Source organism: Pristis pectinata, chromosome 19, assembly GCF_009764475.1.
Source record: "Pristis pectinata isolate sPriPec2 chromosome 19, sPriPec2.1.pri, whole genome shotgun sequence".
Lineage (NCBI taxonomy): Eukaryota > Metazoa > Chordata > Chondrichthyes > Rhinopristiformes > Pristidae > Pristis > Pristis pectinata.
The window spans coordinates 10,420,899-10,445,308 of NC_067423.1; the positions used below are offsets into that span (position 1 = coordinate 10,420,899).

A 24,410-nucleotide genomic window follows, 5' to 3' on the forward strand; every position below is an offset into this window, starting at 1 on the left:
AGTCCATTTTAGTGTAAAGTGGTCATAGTGTTGCTGAACTATAGTGTTTAGGGTTGTGCCGGTTGGTTCAAGAACTGAATGGTTGAAGAGAAGCAGTTGTTCTTGAACCTGGTGGTGTGGGACTTCAGGCTTCTGTACCTCCTGCCTGATGGTAGCTGCAAAAAAATGGCATGGCCCAGATGGTGGGGAACCTTTGATGATAGATGTTGAAAATGGTTACCATATCGAGTGATTTTTGTGTATTTTCTGACTTGCGGACAAAATTGACTTGTAGGTGTCTGTAAAAACGGAATCTTTTTGTTACTTGGGACGACCTGTATTTGAATTTCCAGAAGGCATTTGATAAGATGCCTCATAAAAGGCTGTGCACAATATATGATCTCACAGTATCTGGAGAAATGTGTTAATATGGATTGAAGACTGGTTATCACATGAAAAACAGTCAAAATAAATAAGTCTTTTTCAGGCTGGAACCATGAAACTAGTGGAGTGCTCCACAAATCATTTCCTGGCCCTCGATTATTTACTATCTACACTAATGAATCAGAGGAGGGGACAGAGTATAAGGCATCTATGTTTACTCATGACATGAAAGTAGCTGGGAGGGCGTAGTGCAGTGAGGATATTTTGGCTCTGCAACAGCATTTAATGGGTTAAGTGACTGGGTGAAAACTTGGTAAATGGAGTTTAGTGCAGGAAAGCATCCGAAGGCTACACACTTTAACGTAGAACGTCACAGCACAGTACAGGCCCTTCGGCCCATAATGTTGTGCCGACATTTTATCCTGCTCTAGGTTCTATCTAACCCTTCCCTCCCACGTAGCTCCCCATTTCTCTATCATTCATGTGTCTATCGAAGTGTCTCTTAAATGTCCCTTATGTATCTGCCCCCACAACCTCTGCTGGCAGTGCGTTCCACCCACCCACCACTCTCTGTAAAAAAAAACACTTACCCTTGACATCCCCCTTATACCTTGCTCTAATCGCCTTAAAATTATGTCCCCTCGTGTTAGCCACTGTTGCCCTGGGAAAAAGTCTCTGACTGTCCACTTGATCTATGTTGCTTATCGTCTTGTACACCTCTATCAAGTCACCTCTCATCCTCCTCTCCAAAGAGAAAAGCCCTAGCTCACTCAACCTATCCTCCTAAAACATGCTCTCCAATCCAGGCAACATCCTGGTAAATCTCTGCACCTTCTCTAAAGCTTCCACATCCTTTCTATAATGAGGCGACCAGAACTGAACAAGTAATACTCCTTTGGTGGGAGGAATCAAAAGGTAGACTGTTATCTAAATGGAGAGAGACTGCAGATGAGTCTAGGGGATCCAGGTGCTCTTGTGCATGAAGCAAGAAGTTAGCATGCAGGTGTAGTGTATGATTAAGTAGGCAATGGCGTATTGGCCTTCATTATTAGGGGACTGGAGTTCAAAAATAGAGAAGTATTGTTATAATTTTACAGGATGTTGTTGAAGCTGCACCTGGAGTACTGCGTACGGTTTTGGTTCCTTTACTTAAGGATATACTCACTCTGGAGACAGTCCAGAAGAGACTCACCAGGGTAATTCATGGGATGAGAGGGCTGTGCTGTCACAAACTGCTAAAAAAGTTAGATTTGTATCTTTAGGAGTTTAGAAGACACGTAAGATCCTGAGAGGGCATGAGTAGATGTTGAGGTTCTTAAGAGAGTCTTGAACGAGGGGACATGGTTACAACATAAAGAGATGATCATTTAAAACTGACGTTTGCAAGAATTTCTTTGCACGGAGAGTTGTCGAGGTTTGATCACTTGAGGTATTTAAAGAGTTGACACACTTTTGGAAGATTGGTTTATTAAAAACTTTGTGAAATTGGCACAGGAGAGGAGTAGAGGCCTGGGGCAGATAAGTCGTGATGATATTGAATGGTGGGGGAAGGTTTGAAGGGCCAATTCCTCCTTCTATTTTCCTCTATTGCTGTGTGAAGGAATTGGAGCATCCATTAATTGCAAAAATGGGTTTGAAAGGGGAATGGAAAGTACTTCCCATTAGTGCTTTTTATTCCTTTAAGGACTTTACAGCCCAGTGTGGATATAACATGTGTGTCATAAGACAGTGATAATAAATCTGATTCTGAACATTGTTTAATTCAGTTCCTTTCTTTTTGTAGTGTACATTAATAATTTAAACTTGAGAATGTTTGGACAGAAGTGTACAGATGGTACAAAAATTGGGCATGTAACTGATAGTGGAGATGAAAGCTTTAGACAGTGGGTAGATATCAGATGGTCTGGTCAGTTTGGCAAAAAAGTGGCAAACAGAACTCAGTCTAGAAAAGTGTGAGGTCATTCATTTGAGGAGGTGCAACAGTGCAAAGAAATGCATAGTAAATGGGAGCATGTTGAGAGGTATAGAGGAACAGAGGGAAAGAATGCATGTCCACAGATACTGAACGGTAGCATGTTAAAGAATACTTTCCTTATGTTAGCCAAGAGAAAGACTATAGATTAGGGAGGTTATACTAGAACTGTATATAACACAACTTGTATATTGGCGGCAGTTCTGGTCACCGCATTTCAAGAGGAGTGTGATTACTGGAAAGAACGCAGAGGAGATTTACTAAGGCATTATCAAGATAGAAAACTAGCTTAGAGGAAAGACTGGAGAGGCTGGAGGTGTTTTCTTTGGAACAGGGAGGGGTGTGAAAGTAGCTGGGTGACTACATCAGTCAGCAGAGATACAAAGAACTGAGTGTCCTCATGGATTGTACATTTTCCATGACTCTACATTGTGTTCACTAATTTTTTCTTTTCTATCTGGCCAAAGCAGTTTTACCTCTAGATGTTACTTGCTTCCTTTCTTATTGCTGTTGCAAAATACTGACAGAAAATAGTTCTGAATATATTCCATGCTATTTCCAATTCTGGGTAAACTACTAGTGCAGCCTTCCTGGCACAAAAACAACCGTCAATCATTGCCTTTTATTTCCTGCCACTTGGGAAAAATTGGTTACTCTCCCTTGACTTCTATTTTGTTGACCTGCCTATTGTGTGGAACCTTTATCAAAAGTCTTGCTAATATCCATGTGGACTACATCAAAAGCACTGCCATTGTAAACCTTCCTTGCTACCACCTTGAAAAAGCTCAGTCATCACTCAGACATGATCTCCCCTCAACAAATTCACGCTGATTGATGTCGATTAATCTGTGCCTTGTCAACTGAAGGTTTATATGGTCTTTCAGAATGGATTTGAATGGTTTACCCATGACCAAATTAATTATAATTACTTGGGTTGTCTCTTTCCTAAAGCAATGGTATGTTAGCAATCCCCTTGCAACCACCGTGGCAGCCAGGGAGTTTAGAAAAATGATGGTTGGAGCTCTCACAGTTTCCTCCCTTAGTTGTTCTGGCAGCCTGGAATACATCTCATCTGGTCCTGGTGATTTATTCATTTTTAAAAATGCTAAACTGCTTAATACTATTCTGTTAAGTTTATCGCATCCAGTATTTCTTATTCTTCCTGCTTAATTGCAACATTGGCACCTATCCCCCTCTTTTTTTAAAAGACAAGGCTAAAACAAGGCTTGTCTCACAGGTGCAAGCTAGGGCCCGTGCAAGGCTTCATTGTTATGTCTTTGACCTGGAGGAAGTGAGTGGAGTTGAAGAAATTCAATGTGAGAATGAATTGAATGACGACATCGATGGCGGGGAACTGATTGGGCTGCTGTTCAGGGAAGAAGCAGAGGGCCCCTCAGTTCGTTAGGTGTGCATGGTAAAGGTGAGCTGGTTGGGAGCAGGAATTTAGAAGCTCGCAAAGAGTCGGAGGTGTGATGGATGCAATTGGGATGGGACTGGGCCTGGGCAGAAAGGATGGAGTCAGGATAAGAAGAAAGAAGTTCAGTGGGACAAGCGCAAGGTGGAACAATGGGTATTCCCAAACAGTGCTGCTCGTGGATCTTGGGAAGGAGTTGGAAGTGGCATGGGTGGGGTTGTTAAAGTCAATCTGTGTGTGGACACAAGTAAACAAGAAAACCCAAATAGTGATAATCGGCAAGGCTTTATTACGCTAGCAGGAGTTGGGAGAGCACAGGGAGGAGCAAACAAATGAAGTTGCTCTATCCCTATTCTCTATGCAACTCCCTGTACACTCGTTTGATTCAACTTTTATACAATCAGCAAGAAGCCTCTAGAATTGTCTACATGCAGGTTTGCATGTTTACATAGTCCTTGGAACTGGGCAATTACTTGTCTTCACATTTTTATGGTCAAAACCCGTGACATTGCAATTACAATTCAGCATGTCTTATCATACACTTCTTCCTGGTTTCAAGGTTCAAGCGATAACTTAATGATATGAGTGCAGTTGGTTTTCTGCAATATCAGAGCTCATAAGCTATGAACACCCCCCATTGTCCGTATCCAACAAACTTCATCAGGGTTGTGAGACTATAAGGCCGTGAAGGGAAGATCTCCTGAGGAAATGAGGTCCTTGACTGTCTAGGAGACGATGGCCTGATGTTCAGTGGTGGGTCATGGAACAGTGGCAGCTGTGAGGTAACGTCTGACAGCTAATGTTTGTCTCTGCAAGATGGAGGTCAGATTGCCAAACCAAAATGTCACCATCCTGCTTGGCAGGTTTCACAATGTTATCAGGGTTGGTTCTTAATGTGTGGAGTGCTGAAGGTTCAAGAAGGAGGGAAGGTTTGAGTGAGCTGTGAGGAGTCAGGGAAGTGGATCAATTGAAACATTCCATGTTATGTTGGCATTTGTTGATTAGATCCAGAGAGGGTAAGAGGTCTGATTTGGGAGTCTGGTTTGTGAATGAGGTGGTCTGCCTATTACTAAGTGTAATTGGGTCTCACAACTGGGATTGATGGTGTGGGAGAAGATGCTGACGTTGCTTTGCTTATTTTGTTGGAGGATTTGCAGAGACATTGTTGGTGGTATCTCTACTCTAAGATGTCTGGTGTAGTTATTCCATGACTCAGGTTTACAGGAGGGTAGGGATCACTGCTGCTCCAGTAGACAAGAGCATTGCCAGATTTAAGATCTTGATTTTCAAATATTCCTTTCTTTGGACAACCAAAGGCTGTGCTGGTGGTTTGAAGGCATTTGATATTGATCTTTAGAGGGACCTGAGTGGCAACTTTTTCACCCAGAGAGTGGTCAGTATATGGAAGGAGCTGCCAGAGGAAGTAGTTGAGGCAGGTACAATAACAATATTTAAAAGACATGGACAGGTACATGGATAGGAAAAGTTTAGAGATACATGGGTCAAAAAAATGGGACTAGCTTAGGTGGGCACCTTGGTCGGCGTGGATGAGTTGGGCTGAAAGGCCTGTTTCCGTGGTGTATGACTCTATCAGTACCTTTGTGGTTCTACTGCTTAATCTCGTTCCTGACTCTATTGTTTCTGCCTGGATGTCCTCTTCCCAACTGACATTGCTGGGGCTGATGTGGACCCTTTCCTTCCAGAATGTTCTGCAGCTGCCCAAAGATATAAGGTACCATGGAGTCAATATGCCATCAGGGAATAGGGTATATATAAATTAGGAGCAGGAATAGGCCACTCAGTCCTTCGAGCCTGTTCCGTCATTCAGTAAGATCATGGCTGCTCTGTGTTGGTAACCACCTCTCTTCTCGTGTAAGCCTAGAATCCCATTTCTTGACCTTTCTTTTCCCAATGCAGTTGAGCCGCCCATTGTTTTGTGGTGTTGTCTTTGGAAGCACTCCCCGGAATAACTGGCTTTCCCCCATCAGTATTTATAGGTTTTGGTTCTGCAGCTGAATTTAATGTCATGCATCATTCCCAGAACGAGACCTTGTGCGCACTGCGTTCAGTTCTGGTCGGCCTGCTATAGGAAGAATATCAAACTGGAGAGGTTGCAAGAGAGATTTACAAGGCTGTTACTGGGAGTGGAGGGCTTGAGCTATAAAGAGAGGCTGGAGGCTGGGGGCATTTTTCCCTGGAGCGTAGGGGTGACCTCATGAGGGGTATAGATAAGTGAATGGTCACAGTCTTTTTTCAAGGGTAGGGGAGTCTAAAACTAGAGGGTAAATGTTTAAAGTGAGGGGGGGAAAGATCAAAAAGGACTTGAGGGGCAACTTTTTCACACAGGGTGGTGAGTATATGGAATGAGCTACCAGGGGAATTGGTACAGCTGGGTACAATTATGACATTTAAAAGACATTTGCATAGTTACACGGATAGGAAAGGTTTGGAGGGATATGGGTCAAATGCAGGTAAATGGGACAAGCTCGGGTAGGCAACATGGTCGGCATGGAGGAGTTGGGCCAAAGGGCCTGGTTCTGTGTTGTATAATTCTATGGCACTTGTGCTGGATTGCCTGAAATGCCACGTATGACCATGTTTGTTTCTCATATTCTGGGAGATGGTTTAAGTGCACCCTGGAAATGAAGGTTAATGTGAATGATCAGAATAGAACTTCTCAATCACGTAACACAAAAATATGCTTCGTTAGTTGGTATGAGGCCAACTCGCTTTGACAGTCAGCGTTATCTGATAGAATAGCACTGTCTAAGGCAAGAACTTCAAGTCCATTTGCCCCAGTGTTTGTTGGGAATTGGCTTACCAAACCATCAATGAAAAGCTTATTGTTTTATGCAGGAACATAAGAAGTAGGCCACAGGACCTTATCCAGTAAGATTGCAGAGACATAGAAAGCTATGGACCAAGTTCTAGTAAATGGGATAAGTACAGATGGATACTTGATGTTCGGTGTGGATGTGAAGAGTGAAGGGTCAGTTTCTATGCTGTATGACTCTATCGTGGGTGATTCTGGACCCCTATTGTTCTTTGATTTGCGCTGCTTAGAAACCCCTTGCCTCCCACTCCCAGCTCCAGGCTACCACTCCACTGACCCACCCTTCACCCTGACCCACCTCCTTCTGAATTCCTGGCCTACCCCTCACTTGACTTGTACAATTACAATGTTTAAAAGACATTTGGACAGGTGCTTGGATAGAAAAGGTTTGGAGGGAAGTGGGCCAAAGGGACCAGCTTGGACAGACATCTTGGTTGGCATGGACGAGTTGGGCCAAAGAGCCTTTTTTTTCGTTCTGTACGACTCTGTGACTGCCAATCCCTTGGCATCTGAATGTGACCACTATTCTCCCCAACAGTTCAAGCCTCCAGATCACAATTCCTTCCCACAGCCACTCCCCTCTCTTACCACTCTTACACACTCTCTCCCCTCTTTTACCACCTTTGCTACCTGACTAAAAACATGCTTAATTGCTTTGTATACTGCACAGTGCTGAAGTGTGAGAGGAATTCAGCTGAGCTGCTAGAATTTGCAGTGGTGGACACCGGTACCATGTATATTTTCTTCTCCCTCTCCACACTTATCCAGCTGGTTACATCCTCAAAAAAAGTGAGATTTCCTATTCATGAAACTGTGCTGTTACTGAACAATAACATAATGATTAATCATGGCATAATGTGGAATCTGTAAGTCACGCAGGGAATGGTCCCTTTGGAATGCTGAAAGGGAATGGGACAGGTAGAAGTGTTTGCTAGTAGAATTGCATTGGTATTGGTTTATTATTGTCACTCGTACTGAGGTACAGTGAAAAACTTGTCTTGCATCCCGGTCGTACAGGTCAATTCATTACACAGTGCAGTTACATTGAGTTAGTACAATGTGCATTGATGTAGTACAGGTAAAAACAATAACAGTGCAGAGTAAAGTGTCACAGCTACAGAGGAAGTGCATTGTGGGTAGACAATAAGGTGCAAGGTCATAACAAGGTAGATTGTGAGGTCAAGAGTCCATCTCATTGTATAAGGAACTGTTCAATAGTCTTATCACAATGGGATAGAAGCTGTCCTTTAGCCTGGTGGTACGTGCCCTCAGGCTCCTGTATCTTCTGCCTGATGGGAGAGGAGAGAAGAGAGAATGACCTATGCTGGCTGCTTCACCAAGGCAGTGAGAGGTAAAGGCAGAGTACTTGGAGGGGAGGCTGGTTTCCGTGATGCGCTGGGCTATATGGGCATTGGAAGTGGCCTAAATTGTGGAGGATAATAGGTTGAGTGTGGAGGCTGGTGGGGTGGAAGGTGAGGACTAGGGGAATCTTATTCTTGAAAAAAAACAAACTCCTGGAGGAACTCAGCAGATCAAGCAGCATCTGTGGGGGAGGAGGGAATCATCATCAACGTTTTGGGTAGAGACCCTGCATCAGGACTGACCTTGTCCTTGACAATCCTATCCTGGCTCCCGCTGGAAGGTGATGTGGTGAGAGCAGATGTATGGGAAATAGAGGAGACTTGGCTGAGAGACCTGTCAACCACAGTAAAGTGAAAGCCGTGGTTAAGGATAAAGGAAGATATTTCTTTACAATATTTTTATTAAATCCATGAAAAAAATACAGAGTACATGCATCAAAAAAGAAAGTGAAAATACTACTGAATACATTGTATTAAGTCGTACTTAGGATTACAATACTCTAGATCAGTAATCACATATAGTAGTTAGTTAATAAGGAAAGAAAAAATTGAAATATTTTATTACAAAAAATAATCTACCCCCACTACCAAAACCCGAAGCTGTTAGATAGAAGAAACAGCAAGGAAAAACCTTAAAACAAAACGTAACAGTGTCAGCCAATATCTGCATTTTAGTCCCCAAATCAGAGATTTTGAAAAGTACTATTGTGGGAAGTCTCACCATCAGAGCAGATATGTTGAAGGTGGAGAAACTGGGAGAATGGAGTGGGGTCCTTGCAGGAAGCAGGATGGGAAGAGGTGCAGTAGTGTGGGCTTCCATTAGATATTGGTAATCAGTTGGCGTGTCTTGAAATGCAAGTGACAACAGATAGATACTTCACTGAAATTCTGGTCTTGGTACAGGTTTTCAAAAGGCAGGCTCTTGTTCTGGTAACTGACCTCTTCAACTGTGAACTGCACAAGTTTTGGCCATTGGGCAAGTTACACCCTCCTTGTTCAGCAGAAGCCATTTGGGCAGCAGAAGGCTGTCACTCTGGTAGTAGAACTCTGTCTTGGTAGCTGCTCTGTCGTTTAATATAAGTTGAAAATGTTTGAAAATCATATAAAACTTTTGTGAAGTAGGGTGGAAAGAAAAGAGAATGATCTCAGTTGAAGACTAGCACTTGCAATGACTGTCAACCATGCATTATTGCTCACTAGATGAAACCCTTGACAGAATAGGAAGGGCCTTTATTTCTGGTGTAGAGTTGGCCTCTGCTGAGCAGTAAGTTGTGAGAAGATTACAGTCCATGGTCATGCATGAAGTGTGGTAAGTGCACGAGGTACTGGCAGACTGTCAATGTCCCTGGCATTGATCCCATAGGGTTAATAATTCTTAGCTAATCTGCCAAGAGAATAGAATATTAAAATTCTATCAGCAAATGGGTCTAGGAAGCTGCACACTGCAGCTTCCCTATTATCAACAGAATGGTAAAACAGCATTCAAGAGTAGTGTTAATTTAAAAAGTGAGACTATTTTACAGTAATTTTTTTCAATTGCTTGGATACTAACATTATTATTGAAACATTTTAATAACTTTGGGTATTTAATTTGGAAATTGTGAGTGTGTGTGTGTCTGTATGTGTTTCTGCGAGAGTAACTACCTCTTTTCAAAATATAATCCACCGTTCCATGAATATGCAGTACAATGTTGTTATTTTTTCTTTTGCAGAAATCTTTTGTCCCATATCTCTCACCTCCAGCCAGTTCACACAAGAAATACTACCGATCTTGCAGCAGGCGTACTTAGATGAAACGTCAGTGGATTATTTTCATTACAGCCAAGTGACCTTAGTGAATAATACAAGGCTGCTACATCAGGTATTATAATATTAAGGGAGAGGGAGTCTGTTTTACTGGTCAACAAAATGGTGATGCATTTTCTGCCTTGGTCTACTTTCCTGGCATATTTTCAAGTTCTTTAATTGCCTTGGTGTTCAAAAGTCTACGGTCTTGCCTTGAATAAACCTGAGCAACTGAAGATCCACATTCCTCCAAGATTCGCAGCCAGCTGACTGAGATAATTTCACTTCATCCTCTCATCAGGCTCTGACCCTCAGTTTTTAAATTGTCAGCCACAGCCATTTGGTATCTTTACGAAGTCACACATCACGAAACGGACCCTTTGGGCCACTGTGTCCACACTGCCCATTGACTGTACATTTGCACTAATCCCACATTAAACCAATATTTTGTTCTCCTCATAGTCTTATCAATTTCCCCCAGATTCTACAACTCACTTACAGACAACAGGGCAATTTACAGCGGCCAATTAATATAGAATTACATCACATGGGAATATACTTTGAGTTAATCTGAGAGGAGTTGCCTTAGAAGCAGAAGAGCTAGCAATGCCCAGATCCCAAAATTGATTAAATAATAAAAGTTGTTTATTTGGTTGTACAGCTTGCAATTATTTTACTGGATGGTGAGGATGAATGAAGAGTAAAGAAGACTTATGGCTGCAGATTTTATTTGCAATGTATGAAAGTGGGGTTTCGTTTATGATAGGATAGTAAAGGTCTTAAAAACCAAAGACATTAAAATAAAGTGGAAGCCACTATTGAATAGCAATGTAGTAGAATCAGATTAAAAATTCTCCTATCTCAGGTAACTTTTCTTTTGCCTTTTTTGTTACAGCATTTAATTTCCATGTAGGGAATTGGTTATGCTTGAACATTCATAAACCCTATCCTGTGTATGCAAATAAGGGTAAAGTAACATGATGAGATCTTTTTGGTGTCACTATTTTACTTACTTGGAGCAATGAGTACTCGGGGCTGCGGAAATGTTTGTCATGCCACTGTAACATGTAGCCTCTTGAATCCAACTTAGAAGCTGAACATATTGGAACCTCACTGCAAACAACCTCCCAATCACTAAAACATCAGTAGAAATTCACCCTTTGTTTTCCAACAGTGAGTAAAACTTGAATATAGCTGTCCACTTTCCCTGAGTTTTTGAGTTTCCTGACTAGGTGATGCCTTGTTAACAGCCTTGCAGCGGTACATGGAGACTACTGGTGAAAGTGCACCTGTAATGTTGTTGAACTTAGACCCAGCAACAATGAATCTCCGTGTCAGCATGGAGTATGACTTGCAGGCAATGTTTACATGTGGCTAATGCATTGTCCAAGATGATAAAGGTTGCGGGTTTGGGAGGTGCTGTTGGAGTAGCCTAGACAAGTAACTGCTGTGCATTTTGTAAATGTGGGCGTAATGAATGAACGAACGGCAATGTTTGTTTGACCCTGACTGCAACTCCTAGATTTTTGTATTAATACATGAATGCTTCCAGTTCATAATGCATATTTCACTTACATCTTAAAGCCTTTCCACCTGCAAGGCATGTGTCAGGATTGTGTGTGCAACTTTAATGACACCCAAGGAGCTTGATGCCATCTAGGACAAAGCAACTTGCTGATTGTTAGCCCATCTACTGATCTAAATACTCATTCCCTCCACCATCAGTGGCTGCAGAGTGCCCCATCTGCAAAATCATCTCACCCAAGCTACTGCAACTGGTGACCTCCACCACCAAGGACGAGGGCTTCGGGAGATTGGGAAAGCACCAATTAAGGTTCCCCTCCAAGTTGCATGTATACGTACATAAAAACGTATGTGTGTGTAAATTAGGAGCAGGAGTTGGCCACTTTGCCCCTGAAGTCTGCTTTGCCGCTTAATAATATCATAGGTGATCTGATTCTTAGCTCATGCTCAGTAACCTTTTACCCCCTTGCTAATCAAATATCTACCTAAAAAAATATTCCAAAGCTTTCCTTCCACTGCCCTTTGTGGAAAAGATTTCCAAAGTCACTCAGTCCTCTGAGAGAAAGAATTTTGATTCAACTCTTGTCTTTAATGGGTGATTCCCTTATTTTTAAATTGTGACTCCTGGTTCTAGATCCTCCCATTTGCCAGCTCTTTGCCCACTCACTTAATCTGTCTATCCCCTTGTATCCTCTAAGTCCTCTTCACAACCCAATTTCCCACCAATCTTTGTGTCATCAGCCAGTATAGCAACCATACCTTCGGTCCTTTCACCAATGTCAGTTAAGTAAATTGTAAAAATTCTGACCTGGAAATATCACTATTCGTTCCTCATCACTGGGTCTAAATGCTGGAAACTCTTCTCAGTGGCATTGTGGGGGAATCTTCACCAGAAAGGCTGTGGTGGTTCAAGATGATGGTGATCCACGACCTCCTCAAGAGTGTTTGAGGATGGACATTAAGTGCTGGTCTTTTCAGCAGCACCCACATCCCAAAATTAAATAAATAGTAAAAGTTGTTTAATGTTTATTGGGTCCAAATTGTTTTCTGGTAACCTAGAAGAGATTATAATGCATTATTTATTAATTATAGCACAATGACTGGCTGTTGGATATGGAGAAAAAAGGATATACCAAGGAGGAGCTTGCTGAGTCCTTTGCTTTCTTACTGTTTGAAACAGAAGATCAGGTAAGTCAAAAATCCTAATATTGGAGGGAATGACCTAAACATTTTATGATTAAACTAAAGTCTTTTATAACTCGAGCCCATCGACAGGTGAAAATATAAAGAGCAGGGTGGCTAGTTGTAAGGCAACTGTGCACCATATATTTAGATAGCTTCGTAACTTCTGCTTTCACTGCTTGAGCGGTTTGTTTATTCTTTCTCCACTTTTGAACAGTTTAGTGCAAGTTGTATAACTGTAGAGGGTTGTTCAGGAGTAAAATTTAAAAACTGACCTGTCAATGGCCATTCTGAACTTCGGGATTTAATCATATTGTCCACCCTGGCCCAATGTAGATCTGACAGCCTCAAAGGTGCTATTGATCTGAGCTTAAAGGCACAAATAATGTTTGAGAGTGGAGGACACAGTGAAACTAAGCAAATCATCCTGACCAATAAGAAAGTACTGAACCAGCTGCCACAGGACAGCCTGATCTTGTTCGGATCCCCAACATTTTAGCAGAATGTGTACTAAACCCAATGCACATTGTTGGATCCCATCTGATTTGAATCAGGCAACCAGGCTCCATGTCCTTGTATAAACAGACGATAATTGGGAATATTTGGGAAAGGGATCCAGTCCAAGTCTTAAAAGAAGAAAGCTGTGTGATGCAAGAGAGAATAGTTGTATACTAGTTTAATTGCCACAGAATATTTTTGATTTTGGTTTCCTTTTTCAGTGTCACTTGATTTTTCTTCTGTGTTTTTGTAGGCAAAAGCAGTCTGTCAAAAAGGATTGGAGACTGGGAGTAGTGACATGACAATGCTTGGAGATCCAATGAAGGGTATATTTGTTTTTATGCAATTAGTAACCTGTGTACACAGTTTGAATAAGTGAGAGCACATGTTACAGGAAGTGAAAATTACTTTTATTGGGAGAGAGTTAGAATACTTGCTTTTGATTAAGAATTATGAAGACACTAGAAAAATAAGCATGTTATTCAGAAACAAATGTTAAGCATCTGGGTTTGTGAAGTCGATGTCTTCAAAGACTGCTGATTATAGGATTTGAACAAAAGGCAGTAAATTTCATTATTATTTTATTATTATTTCTGCAAACACACTTTTGTCCCTAGGCATTGAATTGCATCATTTTCTTTATGCATCCATAGTCTATAGGTACATTTTTGACTGCTTTACACCTTAGGAGAATTTAATACACCATATTGTATTGAACATCCAAAGTGGAATGTGCATGCTGGGTGGGAGCGCTCCTTTTTCTTTGGAAGTGTGTGGGTACGATCAGTAACAAGAACTCTGCTTTCAGATCCCAGGAAAGTATCCCTAAATTGGAATGAGGCACTCTCCAGATAACACACACACAAAGCAAAATGTAAATGACCCAAAGCAGCGGCGCTAGGAAACAATTTCTAATGCTCCTCCTCATTTCCTGTTTGTTGTACAGCAGGAGTTGGGGCCGATGCACTGACATAGCCCAGACTTTAATGAATTCCAACTTCCTTGGAGGGAAAGACATGAGGGAACAACAAGTGCACTTCATAAGGCAATATGCCAATCTATTTCTGATCCAAACCTTCAAAGGATATTACAGCCATGTTAGGTGCACAGTAGAAGGCACATATACTGGGTTGCACAGGTTGTGTAACTGGAACTGCAGTGTTGTGCTCCATTTTCTGACATGCACAGAAGCAAAGATCCACTCTGGAAATATCTGTTTGCAGCTGTTGTATCTTTATCCACAACTGGGCAGATTAGCACCATACGGGTAGCTTGGATTCAATGCTCAGCTTCAAAATGGCCTCAGCTGGCAACAGTGGCCTGTTAACAGGAATCACTGAGGAGATTGCTTTAAATCAGCCAAAGCAGGAAGTGTGTGGTTACTTGGCACAGAGGTCAGCAAAGGCAGGAGAATGAGCAGCAAAACATTGAACCACACAAACACTCCATTTACTGTGAATAAAACAGATGCAATAGTTTTGCACTCAGTTAGTAGCCCTACCTTTAATTATAAGCTTTTTATAGTTCAATTACTTTGCATCTTTTTTATGGTTATGCATTGATGGTTGCACTCATTTGTCTTTCAGCTTTACTCTTGTTCAACTTTATTTCAGTTGGACGGTTGGTTTCAAATTACATGGGGAACTTGTGGGTAGATTACAGTGTTGCTGGTTGTTTTAACACTTCTAAGGATCCTACTGACAAAATCTTCTTCGAGAGCTTTAAACAATGTTTACTGAAGCTTAAATGAATAGGAAGCCAGTTTTCATTAACACGACTAACATTTTGTCAATGGTACTGATGGGAGCAGATCTTGAGTCATTGGCTGTTGTTCCTAAAATGGGAAAAGTCATTTTGGAGATTTTTTCCTTAAAGCCTTGGAATTGAGTCAGAATTGCCTGCTGTGCTGATAATGGTATCAAAGTAGACAGAAGAAGTAGACGGTTTTGCACACTGATACCCCGGTGACAAATTTTTGCAAAAACAATTGCTGAGAAGCTTTACCAGGATGTGAGCACATACAAAATGGAACAGCAAGTAGTGAGTTCTGGAGCAGCAGTTGCAAAGCTGTGACATCCTCTTTACATTCCTGCAGGCTTGAGCTTTCTGTTTCTTGTGAACCAGATAAGTCATTTAATGAACAAAGAGTTTTGCTATTAAGTTATCCTTGATTCTTCGCTCTCCAGCTAGGAGGTGTATAGCTCTTGCAGGGAATTGTGATGAGTTGTTTTATCATAGTAGACCATCTGTAAAGAGGACGGCACAGTAGTGTGGATGGTTAGCGTAACACTATTACAGCGCCAGCAATCGGGTTTCAATTCCCGCCGCTGTCTGTAAGGAGTTTGCACGTTCTCCCCGTGACTGCGTGGGTTTCCTCCGGGTGCTCTAGTTTCCTCCCACATTCCAAAGACGTATGGGTTAGTAGGTTAACATGGGTATAATTGGGTGGCGCGGGCTGGTTGGGCTGGAAGGGCCTGTTACCATGCTGTATAAATAAAGTTTAAATGTTCAGTAGTGGGGATTTTCCAGTATAATCAATTCAAATAGCACTTTTTGCTTAGGTTGAGGTGTAGAGTAAAAGTTAAACACACTATTGTCTTTTAAACAAAAAAAGTTTGAAACACGTTACCCGAGACTTGCGGATATGGACCTTGTTCAAAATTGCACTGTCATCGTAATCAAACTGTGATATGTTCTAGTTTTATGTAATTTGATGGCTAAATCCCAAAGGACAAATCTGTTATTGACCTGTACCCACAATAACTACATTGGTAAATCTGTTACCGAAGATCATATACTTTTAAAAAAAAATTTTAAGCCCATGGTCTTGACATTATATTGCAGTGTTCACCTCCAAGTGCATAATGTGTTAATATGCAATTATTTTATTCATTATTTGAGCAGTTCAATGGAACAGCTGCTGTCTCAGCTCCAGCAGTCCAAGCTTAATCCTGACCTCTGATGCTGTCTGTGCGGAGTTTGCAAGTTCTCCCTGTAACTGTAGCGTTTTCTTCGGGTGCTCCATTTTCCTTCTGCATCCCATTGACGTGTGGTTTAGTAGGTTAATTGGCTGCTGTAAATTGCTCCTAGTACATATTTGAATGGTAGAATGGAGGGGAGAGGGGTGGAATTAATGTAAAATGGGTGCTTGATGTTCACCTTGAACTTGATAGGCCGAAAGGCCTATTGCTGTATGATTCCATGAGTATATTTTTTTACTGAATTATTGACTTGTTAAGAAAAGCCAAAATTAAAATAGAAGTAATCACAAAATTCCTGAGTGTAAATACAAAATTGAAAGTCAGACAACAAACACTAGCTGAACTGATTATCTTCCCTTTCTCACCTCCCTCCTTCCCAAACACAACCATGTAACTTGTACCTCTTCTCGGAGGAGAACAAAAAGATTGAATTCTACCTTCAAATGAGGGAAAATGTATTAAAATACCTAGGCTATCCTTCTCTGACCAGTTTTGGCAATCAAAACCACTCAATGTGATCGTATGGGGATGTGTTATTTAAAAACACATTTAACTCCTAATTAGAGCCATAGAACATAGAACACTGCAGCAAAGTACATGCCCTTCGGCTCACAATGTTTTTTATTTTTTTTTATTTTTTACTTTTATTTACAGCGTGGTAACAGGCCCTTCTGGCCCAACAAATCCGCGCCGCCCATTTTAAATACCCGTATGTCTTTGAGAATGTGGGAGGAAACCCACGCAGACACAGGAGAACGTACAAACTCCTTACAGACAGCGACGGGAATCGAACCCCGATCGCTGGTGCTGTAATAGCATTGTGCTAACCACTACGCTACCGTGCCAACATTTTATCCTGCTCTAAGATCTATCTAACCCTTCCTTCCCACATAACCCCCTATTTCTCTATCATTCATGTGTCTATCTAAGAGTCTCTTAAATGTCACTAATGTATTTGCCCCCACAACCTCTGCTGGCAGTGCGTTCCACGCACCCACCACTCTCTGTAAAAAAAAACTTACCCCTGACATCCCCCTTATACCTTCCTCCGCTCACCTTAAAATTATGTCTCCTCGTGTTAGCCATTGTCACACTGGGAAAAAGTCTCTGACTGTCCACTATATTTATGCCTCTTATCATGTACACCTCTATCAAGTCACCTCTCATCCTCCTTCACTCCAAAGAGAAAAGCCCCAGCTCACTCAACCTATCCTCATAAGACATGCTCTCCAATCCAGGCAGCATCCTGGTAAATCTCCTCTGTGCCCTCTCTTAAGCTTCCACATCCTTTCTATAATGAGGTGACCAGAACTGAACACAATACTCCAAGTGTGGTCTGGCCAGAGTTCTATAGAGCTGCAACATCACCTCATGGCTCTTGAACTCAATACCCCGACTAATGAAGACCAACACTCCATAAGCCTTCTGAACAACACTATCGACCTGCGTGGCAACATTGAGGGATCTATGGACGTGGACCCCAAGATCCCTCTGTTCCTCCACACTGCTAAGAGTCCTGCTATTAACCATGTATTCTGCCTTCGAATTTAATCTCCCAAAATGTATCACTTCACACTTATCCGGGTTGAACTCCATCTGCCACTTCTCAGCCCAAGTCTGCATTCTATCAATATCTGGTTGTAATTTACAGCAACCTTCTACACTATCCACAACACCACCAACCTTTGTATCATCAGCAAACTTACTAACCCACCCTTCCACATCCTCATCCAAGTCATTTATAAAAATCACAAAGAGCTGGGGTCCCAGAACAGATCCATAGAACCATAGAACAATATGGCACAATACAGGCCCTTTGGCCCACCATGTTGTGCCACCCTTCAAACCACACCTAAGACTATCTAACCCCTTCCTCCCACATATCCCTCTAACTTAAATTCCTCCATATGCTTATCTAACAATCTCTTGAACTTGTCCAATGTATCAGCCTCCACCGCCACCCCAGGCAGCGCGTTCCATGCACCAACCACTCTCTGGGTGAAAAACCTCCCTCTGACATCTCCCTTGAACTTCCCACCCAATACCTTAAAGCCATGTCCTCTTGTTTTGAGCATTGGCGCCCTGGGAAAGAGGTGCTGGCTGTCCACTCTATCTATTCCTCTCAATATCTTGTATACCTCTATCATGTCTCCCCTCATCCTCCTCCTCTCCATTGAGAACAGCCCTAGCTCCTTTAGTCTCTCCTCATAATCCATACTCTCTAATCCAGGCAGCATCCTGGTAAATCTCCTCTGCACCCTTTCCAATGCCTCCACATCCTTCCTATAATGAGGCGACCAGAACTGGACACAGTACTCTAAGTGTGGTCTAACCAGAGTTTTGTAAAGCTGCATCATCATTTCGTGGCTATTAAACTTGATCCCCCGACTTTTGAAAGCTAACATATCATAAGCTTTCTTAACTACCCTATCCACCTGCGAGGCAACTTTCTGTGATCTGTGGATATGAACCCCCAGATCCCTCTGCTCCTCTACACTGCCCAGAATCCTGCCATTTACCTTATACTCCGCCTTAGAGTTTGTCCTTCTAAAGTGTACTACCTCACACTTCTCTGGATTGAACTCCATCTGCCACTTCTCAGCCCAGCTCTGCGTCCTATCAATATCCCTCTGCAAGCTTCAACAGCCCTCCACACTATCCACAACACCACCAAACTTTGTGTCATCTGCAAACTTGCTAACCCAGCCTTCCACCCCCTCATCTAAGTCGTTAATAAATATCACAAAAAGTAGAGGTCTCAGAACCGATCCCTGTGGGACACCACTAGTCACAGCCCTCCAATCCGAATGCACTCCCTCCACCACAACCCTCTGCTTTCTACAGGCAAGCCAGTTTTGAATCCACACAGCCAAGCTTCCCCGGATCGCTTGGCCTCTGACCTTCTGAAGAAGCCTACCATGCGGAACCTTATCAAATGCCTTACTAAAATCCATGTAGATCACGTCCACTGCACTACCCTCATCAATCTTCCTGGTCACCTCCTCAAAGAACCCTATCAGGCTTGTGAGGCAAGATCTTCCCTTCACAAAGCCATGCTGGCTGTCCCTGATCAGTCCATGTTTCTCCAAATGCTCATAGGTCCTATCTCTTAGAATCCTTTCCCACAGCTTACCCACCACAGACGTAAGGCTCACTGGTCTGTAATTCCCTGGACTATCCCTACTACCTTTTTTGAATAAGGGGACAACATTCGCCACCCTCCAATCCTCCGGTACCACCCCTGTTGACAACGAGGACTCAAAGATCCTAACCAATGGTTCAGCAATCTCCTCCCTCGCCTCACGAAGCAGCCTGGGGACTTATCTGTCCTAATATTTTCTAACAACTCCAACACATCCCCTTTCTTAATATCTAGAACATTACCCTCACCTACACTGTCCTCAGCATCATCAAGACCCCTCTCTTTGGTGAATACTGAAGAGAAGTATTCATTGAGAACCTCACCCACTTCCACAGCTTCCAGGCACATCCTCCCACCTTTGTCTTTAATTGGACCTACCTTTACCCTAGCCATCCTTCTGCTCTTTACGTACGAGAAAAAAGCCTTGGGATTCTCCTTAACCCTCCTCGCCAAAGCCTTTTCATGTCCCCTTTTTCGCTCTCCTCAGCCCTTTCTTAAGTTCCTTCCTTGCTACTCTATATTCCTAACGAGCCCTGTCCGATCCTTGCTGCTTACACCTTATTTATGCTGCCCTCTTCTTCCTAACTAGTTGTTCCACCTCTCTCGTCACCCACGGTTCCTTCACCCTACCATTCCTTCTCTGCCTCACTGGGACAAATTTATCCCTAACATCCTGCAAAGGATCCCTGAACATTGACCACATCTCCATAGTACATTTCCCTTCAAAAATGTCACCCCAATTTACACTCCCAAGTTCTCACCTTATAGCCTCATAGTTCTCCTTCCCCCCAATTAAATATCTTCCCATCCTCTTTGCTCCTAACCCTGTCCATGACAATTCTAAAGGTTATGGAGCAATCGGAACCCAACCCAAACCTTGGCATATATAATTTTTTTTTCTGTACACCATCCAACCATCACTATAAATATAACAATCTCAAACATTCTGCACACATCCAACAAACCATGTTGACTGGGATAAAGTAGTGGGATGGGCCAGATCCAAATGCTCACCCACTGATAGATCTGTCACCTGACCCGGTTCATAACCTAAAACTAGATCTAATATGGCATTCCCTCTAGTTGGCCTGTCAACATACCACGTCAGGAATCTGTCCTGGACACACTTAACAAACAGCGCCCCGTCTAAACCTTTGGCACTAAGTAGATGCCAATCAATATTTGGATAGTTGAAGTCTCCCATTATAATAACCGTGTTATTTTCACACCTCTCCAAAAACTGCCTCCCAATCTGCTCCTCAGTATCCCTACTGCTACCGGGGGGCCTATAGAATACGCCCAGGAGGGTAACTGCTCCTTTCTAATTCCTAACTTCCACCCATATTGACTCTCGAGAGGATCCTTCTACATTATCTACCCTTTCTGCAGCTGTAACTGTGTCCCTGACCAGTATCGCCACCCCTCCTTCTCTTCTCCCCCCAACCCCATCCCTTTTAAAACACAGAAAACCAGGAATATTCCATATCCATTCCTGCCCCGATGTCAGCCATGTCTCTGTAATACTCCCATGTACTTATCCAAACTCTCAGTTCATCTCCCTTATTCCTGATGCTTCTCGCATTCAAGTAAATGCACTTTAGTCCATCCACCTTACTACTTTTGTAGCCTGTACTCTGCTTCTCCTTCCTCAAAGCCTCTCTACCTGTCAGATCTGACTTTTCCCCATCCCCTTCTTCCTCTGACCTACTCCTCCGGTTCCCTTCCCCCTCGCAATTTAGTTTAAACCCTCCTGAACCACCCTAGCAAACCTGGCCTCAAGGATATTGGCCCCACCTCAAGTTTGGGTGTAACCTGTCCTCTCTGTACAGGTCCCACCTTCCCCAGAAGAGATTCCAATGATCCAAAAATCTAAAACCCTCCTTCCTGCACCAACTTCTCAGCCACGCATTTATCTGCCATCTCCTCCTATTCCTACTTTCACTATCGTGTGGCACTGGCAGCAATTCCGAGATCGCTACCCTCGAGGTCCTGTCCTTCAGCCTTCTGCCTAGCTCACTAAACTCACTTTTCAGGATCTCATTCCTCCTCCCACCTATGTCGTTGGTACCAAAATGAACCACGACTTCTGGCTGTGGAACCACGATCCCTGCAGAACACCACTGGTCACCGACCTCCACGCAGAATACGCTTCATCTACCACCACCCTCTGTCTTCTATGGGTGAGCCAATTCTGAATCCACACAGCCGAGTTTCCCTGGATCCCATGCCTCCTGACTTTCTGAATAAGCCTTCCATGAAGAACCTTATCAAACGCCTTACTAAAATCCATGTACAATCTCATCAGCCAAGCCTGATGAGAACAGAGAATGTGTTTTGGGTCCACTAGTTATTCTGATAAAACGTATCGGTTCAGATTGGACCTGGCCCATCCCACTACTTTATCCCAGTCAACACGGTTTGTTGGATGTGTGCAGAATGTTTGAGATTGTTATATTTATAGTGATGGTTGGATGGTGTACAGAAAAAAAAAGTTATATATGCCAAGGTTTGGGTTGGGTTCCAATTGGCTGTTGTGTTAAGGTTGGGTTGGATTTGAGTAAGGTTTTAGTTTTACTTCCTGTACCTCTTAACTAATGACGTCACCTCTGTCTGAGTCAGAAACTGATCCAGCTTCCACTCAGTAGTTAGCACCAGTCACACCAACAAGTGTATTCCACAGGCTTGCTACTCTCAAGGAAAGGAAACGGTCTAATCTCCAATCTATTCCCTCTCTTGCGTGCTTAAACTTGTGGTACAAGTTCAAGGCCTTAGGAATGAGGTATTGGGTTCTGTTGAATGATTGTTGCTATAGAGACTAATTAACTTTGATATTTATCATTGCCTTACAGGAGTATATCTTTGTAAATATTCTGACTTTCTTCATCCTACACCATGGCATCATGGGAAGCAAGGCTATATTCTTGTATTTAAAATAATTAAGGTAAAGTAAAAGAAAGCATTGTGTTTATATCTTATCCAGAAAATCTTATTTCAACTTTTTGTAACCTGTTCTACCTTATTTTTAATCTAGCCATTCCTTTCTGTAAAACTGGTTTTTGGAGCCTTCTGTATTGTCTATCTATAGCAAAGCTGCAATATTATTTCACGTGCACAGCTTTGTTCCTGCTGCAGTATTACCCATTTGGTGTCCTTTGCATACTGGGAATTTCAGAAAATTAATCTTGGATATCTTGGAATAGGATGTGTTTCATTTATTGACTGAGTTGTGCTGTTCCTTGTGCTTGTTTTTAAAATAAAAATCATCCAAAAGATGTCTCTGGCAAGGCCAGCGTTAACACACCGCTTTAGTAGCTGTGCCCTAGCCACTGAAGAGGAGTTGTAAATTAACCATGCTAGATTTGACTCTCTAATTACGCCTGAGTCACTTTCTCTTGAAACTTCTAAATTGGATCCTGATTCCTTCACTCAGTCCAACATTTAAAAAGAAATGTATTTTTTTTTGGTTTGGCTTACAACCAAATGTCATCTCAGTACTGCTCAGTGAATCTTTTGATTTTAACTGCGCATGCCGCCATATTGAAGCATTTAATATTTCACCACAATACTATGGATCAATGCATGTGTACAGGATGAAATGCTGCCATCTGTTGAGCAAAGGTGGTCAGAAGTCAGAAATGATAGTCATAGAGTGAGAAACAGCATGCAAACAGGCCTTCCAGGCAATCAGGTTCATGCCAACCATCAACCAGGCATTAACGCTAACCCTATGTTAATCCCACTTTTTATTCTTCCCACACTCTCTTGGTCTGCTCTGAGATTCCACCGCTCACCAACACACCAGGGGCAATTTACAGTGGCCATTTAGCCTACCAACTTGCACAACTTGGGATGTGTGAGGAAACCGGGGCACCTGGAGGAAACTCGCACAGTTAAGAGGGGACTTGCAAATGCCACACAGCACGCGAGGTCAGGATTGAACATGGGCCTCTGGTGTTGTGAAGCAGCATCTCTACCAGCTGCACCATTCTTGCTAGTACAGCCCTAATGTCAGTGGTAATAGAAGCAAGATCCCTGGTGTTTTTCTCCTTGATTGACTGGAGGCTAGTGTGACATCTGATATTCACTTGACAGTTTGGCCTCTGGTTGTTCAATCCACTCGTGAAATTAATAGATGCCCAATGGTGTAATTCTCTTAGGTCAGGCCAAAGGACTTTTCTTAACTCGATTTAAAAACTACTTTATTTTTCTCTCCACTTCCTTGTATTTGAGAGTAAATCCATTGCAGTGTTGTTTATTTAACAGGGTAGAGTGAAGCCTGTGATTGAAAATTACACTTCTGATTTCACCAGTCCAACTCCTGGCTACAATTGCCATATCTCCACAAACAGTGAGAAAGTTTCTTCCAGAATAAGCCACTTTCAAGCCTTTGAACTGACACAGGTAAAGTTTTTTTTAAATTTTGCATTTCAGAATCATATTTATTATCACTGACTTATATGTCATGAAATCTGCTTGTTTTGCAGCAGCAGTACAGTGCAAAGACATAACTGTACTATAAATTACAAAATAAACAAATAGTGCAAAAAAGAAGGAATATTAAGGTAGTGTTCATGGGCTCATGGACTGTTCAGAAATCTGATGGTGGAGGGCAAGAAGTTGTTCCTGAATGGTTGAGTGTGGGTCTTCAGGCTCCTGTACCACCTCCTTGATGGTAATAATGAGAAGAGGGCATGTCCCGGATGGTGAGGGTCCTTGGTGATGGATGTTGCCACCTTGAGGCATCGCCTCTTGAAGGTGTCCTCGATGGTTGGGAGGGTTGTGCCCCCCAATTTGAGCTGGCTGAGTCTATACCCTCTGAATTTGCCTGAAACTCTTGTTTAATGGGTATTTTTGATGTTGCTTCCTCTCTGAGTTTGATTGTTAGCTGCCTCACTCACAGTCAATACACTTTTCTCAAGAAATTATTTCTGCTTTGGTTTGAAAGAACTAAGGTATGTTGCTTTAATAACCTTTTATAAATTAGTTGTGAAGATGGAAAAGAGAGAAACTTCGCTCTGTCCATTCTCAATGTAGGACTTTTTTGTTGATTCAGTATTTGAAGTTTTGTTCTTAATAAAAGCTTTGCTAATGTATTCTGACATTTGATTGAAATGCTCAAATCTTGTATCTTTTCAGTGATCAGTTTTATTTCCCTTTGTTACAGTATTATCTGTATGAGTTTGAACAGTGTGATGTTCAGCATTGCCCTAGACAAGTTTATCCATACGCTGTTGTAGCATTTCAGTACTATGACTACAAGTGCATCACGACACAGTCAGGAGAGATTGGGATGTGAGTTCTCTTTTCCTGTTTGGGATAATGTAATTATTGTTTTACAAATGATCCCTGAAAATC

General features: G+C 42.3%; 1 protein-coding gene across 4 annotated transcripts in view; it reads left to right on the forward strand.

Annotated features, from left to right (window-relative positions):
- Positions 1-24,410, forward strand: part of LOC127580475 (protein TASOR 2-like) — a 79,592-nt gene that overhangs the window by 4,839 nt on the left and 50,343 nt on the right. For all 4 annotated transcript variants that reach the window (XR_007957825.1, XM_052034006.1, XM_052034004.1 and 1 more), the window contains exons 2-7: positions 9,656-9,804; positions 12,345-12,440; positions 13,186-13,258; positions 21,905-21,996; positions 23,319-23,456; positions 24,220-24,347. Coding sequence is in view for 3 of the 4 variants with exons in the window: in XM_052034006.1 (XP_051889966.1) it covers positions 9,656-9,804; positions 12,345-12,440; positions 13,186-13,258; positions 21,905-21,996; positions 23,319-23,456; positions 24,220-24,347 (676 nt within the window). In the remaining variant the exon portion in view is untranslated. The remainder of the gene's footprint in view (positions 1-9,655; positions 9,805-12,344; positions 12,441-13,185; positions 13,259-21,904; positions 21,997-23,318; positions 23,457-24,219; positions 24,348-24,410) is intronic.